The sequence below is a fragment of the Lactuca virosa genome, chromosome 8, assembly GCF_052849685.1.
Source record: "Lactuca virosa cultivar CGN04683 chromosome 8, Lactuca_virosa_CGN04683_v6, whole genome shotgun sequence".
Classification (NCBI taxonomy): domain Eukaryota; kingdom Viridiplantae; phylum Streptophyta; class Magnoliopsida; order Asterales; family Asteraceae; genus Lactuca; species Lactuca virosa.
This window is the reverse complement of record NC_136433.1, coordinates 49802402-49809506: the sequence shown is the minus strand read 5'-3', so window position 1 is coordinate 49809506 and position 7105 is coordinate 49802402. Positions and strand designations below refer to the sequence as shown.

Sequence of the window (7105 nt, the reverse complement as noted above, 5' to 3'; positions counted from 1 at the left end):
AAGTCATTTATCATAATATTATATGCATTTGTTTCGATCCAAAAATCAAAAGTTTAATTACTTGTTGTAGGACTAAATGGAAAAAAAAAATAATAACAACATACTTTTAGTGATTTGTTTATTGTAATATCCTTCATTGCTTTCTTCTACAAAATTTGTATGTTTACACTAAATTAAAGCAATGTTATATTATCTCCTTCAAGTTTCAGATAGAAGAGATCCCTATTACTTGGAAAGATTCCACACGAACAAAGCATATGGTTTCTTTCATTCATAAATAATATTGCAACAAAAAGAATCATAGCCAAATAAAATGGCTTATATTCCTCATAATCTACTACATTACATTCCTTACACAGGTGGTAACTCTTTAACACAATCTGAAGCATCAGAAAGAAGCCTCTGATTGGCTGGTTTTAAACCCTTCCTCAGCCACCGCTTCACAAGAGCCAGTTCAATTTTCCTCACCTGTAAACAATTAATTGATTACAGCCTTTATATTTGCATCTATAAATCAAACAATATGGTAATTTTAATGCTTTGTTTCCTATTTTGACTTAAAATTATCTACATAAATTAAATCTTTTTTCGCATGAACCTTACTACTTGTCTACAATATCAAATTTTTATATATGATGTTAAAATGACAGTATCATGTAAAACATACCTGCTTAACAATGAAAGGCTCCTCTGCAAGACTTAATGGTGCTGTTAATATTGTAAGAAAACCATTTCTGTTTCCATAAACAATGTCTGTGAAAGGACGATCACCCACCTGAAATAAACAGTATAGTTTTATTTTTTTTATTAAAATTGAATACCAAATTGAAACTATTTAGAAATAACTTAAAAGTACCATTATCAGTTTTGATGAATCACATCCAAAGTGTCTCTCGATTTCTTCAGCTGAGCCAGCTGGCTTTTTCATCTCTAGAGTAATTGTAAACAAACAAATATATATTTGTCAGGATTGTGATTGATTTCTCTAGAGTAATTGTAAACAAACAAATATATTGGCTCTTCTCCTAGTAAACTTTAAAGTTATTGTTCTATCATCTATGTCGTTTCTTGATTTTGTACAAGTGAGGAAAGACTTAGATGCATGTGTTCTTGATCAAACCATGACAACCAAAATGAAAACCATGCAAATTATCTAACAAATGAATCATGAAGTGAAAGAAATCAACTTTATTGACTTACTATGTCTAATTACTCGAATTCCAATGACATATTCAAGTGCTCTAGCTTTCCTGCCATCAGGGTCATACTCCTGAAGTCCTGATCACCATTAAAGAAAATCATAAACTTATCAAACACAATTAAAGAACACAATATCATCTATTGTCTTGAAAATTGAAATTAGATTACCAGCAGAGTTGCTGAAAACTGCAATGTTGTTGCCAAAAACAGATTTACAGGACTCCACAGACGATGCAAGAGGCCCCCATAGAGCTAAAGAGTAAGGAGCAGTAAGAGTATTGTCCTTATCAAAGACAACGCCTTCGAACCCCTTTCTTCTTAAGGCATCCCAATCAATGTATCTTATATCAGGGACTGATACATGAGGCATCACCCACTGCTTGTTTCTAGTTATTACCGATACTGAAAAAAGCAGTCCCTCGACGTTGATTCTCTGCCCTACTGCTGCTTTTAGGTCTGCCCACCACATGTTTGCGAAATTTCCTGTACTCGATTCACCCCTATTTCTATCTGTATTTTCTCTGATTTCGTTTCCGATGATCAGTCTTCTATCGTTCTTCCCCCGTGTGCCATTGAGATAGATGGGAGAGGAATCGTAAAATCGATTCAAGAACGCCCTATCACCATCGTCGTAGTCGTCAAGGTCTCGATTTTGATGATTTTCCTTGTTGTCCTGCTCTTCGTCTCGGCTGTCTATGGCGGAGAGGGAGTAAAAGATGCCGGTGGAGAAATGGGATGGGGGAATTCTCTTGTTGGAGAGACGAAGACGAAAGTGAGGGCGATCTGATGAATGGAGAAGCTTGATGGGGTTAGTGAGGAAACAGCAATGGGAGATATGGTGTGGAGGAACCAAGGAATAGAGCATCTCTAAGCTTTTATGAGCTTATAGGAGTCTATGCCTTGAGAAACCCATTTTTCTAATGTAAACCCTGACATTGTGGAGGACCCTCAATGCGTTCTTGTTTGAAATTGAGACCGACCTTATCATCGATTGTAGCCACTGGTTGCACACCCTAATTTAATACAAGAATCTAGGTGGGGTTTACACCAAGGTTCTCAAGATCCCAATTTCGATAGTAGATACAATTTTATTTTGGGATAATGACTTGAAAGAGTAACAAACTTTCGACTTTATCATATTTAATCACTAAACTTTTTTTCGTTATCTATTTGTTACTGAACTATTGAAACTGTTCACATTTTACCCTTATGACCGGTCATAAGGGTAAAATGTGAACAGTTTCAATAGTTCAGTGGCAAATAGATAATGAAACTGTTCACATTTTACCCTTATGACCGGTCATAAGGGTAAAATGTGAACAGTTTCAATAGTTCAGTGGCAAATAGATAATGAAAAAAAGTTTAGTGACTAAATGTGAACAAAATCGAAAGTTCGTTTCTCTCTAAAAAAGTTTAATGACTAAATGTAAACAAACTTCCTATTGTATTATGTTTTAGCAAATAATTTATTTTTGTTAAATTCTAGCAACATTTGTTGATGAAGAAATCTATGAAATAAAAAAACAAAACCCCGAAAATATATTAAAAAAAATGAAAAACCGAAATAAAAAACCAATGGTTTGGCATTTTCCAAAATAAAAAATCAAAATTTTCAATCTGATTTTGGTTTTACAAAAAAATGAACCATTCTCACTGATGTGAATTATGACAATTGGTTTGGCATGCCGAATTAAAGAACACGGTGATTTGGGTGTTTAAGAGATGCATTCGATTATGAAAGGTGTTTACAAAAAGGATCTAGATCTAAATCTGCATAATTAACACACACTAACACTCTCAATGTTACATCTCTCAAGTACACCTTTACATGTGGTATGAACCCACCTTATATAGAGGTGTCTACATGTTTCTTTCTCTCTATCTCTCATGTCACAAGGGGGAGTTTTGGATAGAAAAATTCCGAATTGAGCGTTTTTCTCATTCCCTTTTTGGTTTTATAATCATTTTTCGATTATAAAAAGGGGGAGAGATTTAGATATGGAAATCCGAAAGTTGAATTTTTGTAAATCCAAAATCATATTGGAAAATTGTGATTTTTTATTTTGGAAAATACCAAACCATTGGTTTTTTATTTCGGTTTCAGTTTTTCATTTTTTTAATATATTTCTCGGGGTTTTGTTTTTTTTATTTCATAGATTTCTTCATCAACAAATGTTGCTACACTTTAAAAAAAAACATTTTGCTAAAACATAATACAAGAGGAAGTTTGTTCACATTTAGTCATTGAACTTTTTTAGAGGGAAACGAACTTTCGATTTTGTTCACGTTTAGTCGCTAAACTTTTTTTCGTTATCTATTTGCCACTAAACTATTGAAACTGTTCACATTTTACCCTTATGGCCGGTAACAACCGTTCATAAGGGTAAAATGTGAACAGTTTCAATAGTTCAATGGCAAATAGATAACGAAAAAAAGTTTAGCGACTAAATGTGAACAAAGTCGAAAGTTCGTTACCCTTTCAAGTCATTATCCCTTTTATTTTTGGAAAACAATATTAATTTTATTAGTCGTATTTGAGATCATGGATTGGGATCGAGATAGGAAGAACAGGATCCGATCCTACTATTACATCAAAATCAAAATCTGAATTCAATTATTATCCAATTGACTTGTACCCATTTACCCACTATTTTCTTTTCAACTTTTAAACTGTAAAAGGACAAAAGGGTAAAAGTAAAAACCGTATAACTTCTTTTTCTTCCTCCAACCACTTAGGGTCATTTGTTTCATTTGATTCCTAAGGAATTTAAAGGTATTGAAAACTAAAATCCAATACAAAATGTGTTTGGTTTACAAAAGAAATGGAATATAATTCCCATAATTACTTTATAATTTCCTATATGAAAGATTTTCAATTCATTCCACATGAATCAAGAATCTACATTCAGATTGCTTTTTTTTTCGGATTGCACAATTATCCTTCCATGTAAGATTTTGGTAACAAATATCATCCACGTATTTTATATTATTATAAAATAAATGACTTGTTGCTTTATATTATTATATATAATAATTTTATTTCAATTTAAAAAATATTTTTATTATTTTATTGTGTTCAACGAAATGTTAGTTATTTTTTTAATTTATATTTTATAGAATAGTTTAATAAAAGATGTTGTAATTAAATAAAACTATCTTGTTTATTAAAAAATATAAAGGGTATTTATGTAATATTATAAAATTTATTTTCTAATTTCTTTGTAAAACAACAAATCAATCAAAAAACTGATTTCATTCATTGTCCTCCAAACGCATTTCAACTTCTAGTACATTCAGATTCTAATTCCTTTGGATTCCAATTCTTTGGACAAATTTCATTCCTTCAACAAACATTCTATGAAACAAACGCCCCCTTAAGAAACTTGTCCTAACCTCTCAAAAATCGAAAAAAAAAATATGGAAGAACTCTAAACAAAAATCAAAAACAACTCAAAAAGTTCAAAGTCTTGTTGAGTGTTGTTTTGTTTATGTACTTGTTCATTTCTTGATATGATCTTCATTTTGATATCAAAGTCAATCGTCTTTACAAGTTCTAATCTTTGTATACATTTTCATGTTTTAATTATTGCCTTAATGCCTTTGTAGTTCCACATGGTTAATTAGATACAAATTACAACAATAGACATCGGAGTATTTGTAGGATCTTAATTAGAATCTTGATCCAATCTTACCATCATGATCTTGTAAAAATAAAAATGAAAACGATTGTACTTGGGAACACGATCTTTATAACCTTAGTTCAAACTTTAAATTATATGTATGTAAATAGTAACAAACAAAAATGATGCATTATAATTTTTCTTAATATTTTGGATAAAATGAAACAATCATTTGTCGTAATTGTCTTTTATATTTTTATTTGGGTTGGTTATACAAATACATATTAGGAATTAGGAAGATGTAAGTCACACTGTAAAATATATAAACAAAACCTTTTCGCAATTGTAAAACACAAACAACAATGAAATCTTATTCATGGTTAATCGCTAAAATATCAATACAAGTATTGTTTTTCTGTTCTACTTTGTTGCAACTTTGACCACTCTAACATACATCGTTCACAAATTCGTTCTCCTAGCTCTATTATTATTGGTTATGTATTATCTGACCAATATTCTCGTTTCTATCCTTGCAACACTTTTCTATTTTTTTTATTCTTCCTCATATTGATTATAAACTTCAATCCATATCCATTGTTCAAATCTAATATAGAAAAATAGATTATTTGTGTTTGTGTGACATAAGGATGAAATAATTTTTGAAATTGATTAATGTATAGATGTGAATACTTTGATTTATTTTCGAAGTGGTATTATGTCTTGTTGATTCCTTATGGTAGCCCAAAGCTCATGGTTCAACAAATTTAGGTGTGTTTGAACAACTTCGTCTAAGTGGTTATTGGGTGGACATATCAACGATTGTTTTTATCGAACCGTTTATCATTTAAAGTGTGACATCCCCAATTTCACGGCCCGAAAAAGACCGATTTGTTTATGCTTGATTTTAAAAATCAGAGTATCTTTTAAAGAAATACGTTGCAGAATTTGTTCACAGAAAAACATGATAAATATGTTATCAAATCATTTCTGAGGAAATGTATTTTATTCATTTTAAAACTTTGGGATGTCATCGTAAATACAGAAACATAAGTATAAACAAAACTTACATTCATTTACACTATTGATGTTACATCTCCTTTAATCTCTCAGCGTAACGTAGCTTCGTATCGACACCTGTAATATAAATTACTTGAGTGGGTCAGGTTGGGAAACCTGATGAGTACATAGGGTTTTCAACCCACAATAATAAAATTATTGTGTTTTATCATCAAATAATTAACCCAAAAACTCATCCTCATTATCTTCTTTATTTCTTAAGGATTTCCCTAAGAATCATCTATCACTTATTCCTAAGGATTCATCCTAAGGAATAGGCACGAAGTACATCATCGCCAGGGTTTATACAACAGACACTAAATTCATAGTTGTCAGGGTTCATCCAACATGTGTTAAGTCCATAGTTCTCATTTATCGACAGTATTATTCACGGGAATCCACCTACAATAGATGTCAATGGGTTTTTAAAGTACACCAGGTGAACATATTGTTCACAACACCTACAGGTTGCGAGCCTACTAGTGTTCCACAGACCGTCTAGAATAGTCCATGGTTGTCATCCATACTCTGCTAGATGACGGGCCCAACGTTTGGGTAAGGGCTTCTCTCATCTTTCACCCCACCACCCTCATCCCATGATCTATATCACCGATCATCTCATCTATCCAACTCATCTTTCATCACATACCAACTATTTCATATATCCATGTTTTACCCAACATTTTTGTAGATATAAAATACATATACCGTTTAAATCATTTAAAACCTATATAAATCATTCATTCAACATTCATCTCAAATAAACAAACAATATATATTCACATAGCACGTATTTTATATAAAATACTTCATATCTATGTGTAAGATGAAAGTGATTATACACTCACCTGATGTGGTGGTTATTGGACAGTACTTCGTTCCTTAAAACAATCTCTTTCGATGAAACCAGGATGTTTTCTAAAAAAAAAACGGGCTTTACGCGGTCAGAGTTTCGATTCGAAAAATTTATTTTCTCGGCGACTTTGGGGCTCCGGGCTTTCTTCGGGTGTTAGGGGTGTTCCCGAGGCTTCGGGGTGTTTTAAGATGGCTAGAGGGTATAGAAAATGAAAGGGAGAGAGAATTAGCAACCATTTACGGGAAGCCTCGCATCCTATTTATAGGAGTCTGATGCCTCGAATTACGATGGGCGTAATTTTAGAGTACGCGGGGCGTACTGCCTTGCGAGGCTCTATGCTGGGCGTAGACCGAGTACGTTGGGCGTTCCAAGT

General features: G+C 32.3%; 1 protein-coding gene across 1 annotated transcript; it reads right to left on the bottom strand.

Moving 5' to 3' along the window:
- Positions 1–245: 245 nt before the first annotated feature.
- On the bottom strand, positions 246–2157 carry LOC145134222 (haloacid dehalogenase (HAD) superfamily protein). The gene is made up of 5 exons (XM_079069099.1): positions 1369–2157; positions 1201–1278; positions 857–930; positions 668–775; positions 246–468 (listed from the first exon to the last, which is right to left on the bottom strand). The coding sequence occupies exons 1-5, from the start codon at positions 2063–2065 to the stop codon at positions 352–354; spliced, it is 1074 nt and encodes a 357-aa protein (XP_078925225.1). The 5' UTR covers positions 2066–2157; the 3' UTR covers positions 246–351.
- Positions 2158–7105: the final 4948 nt, after the last annotated feature.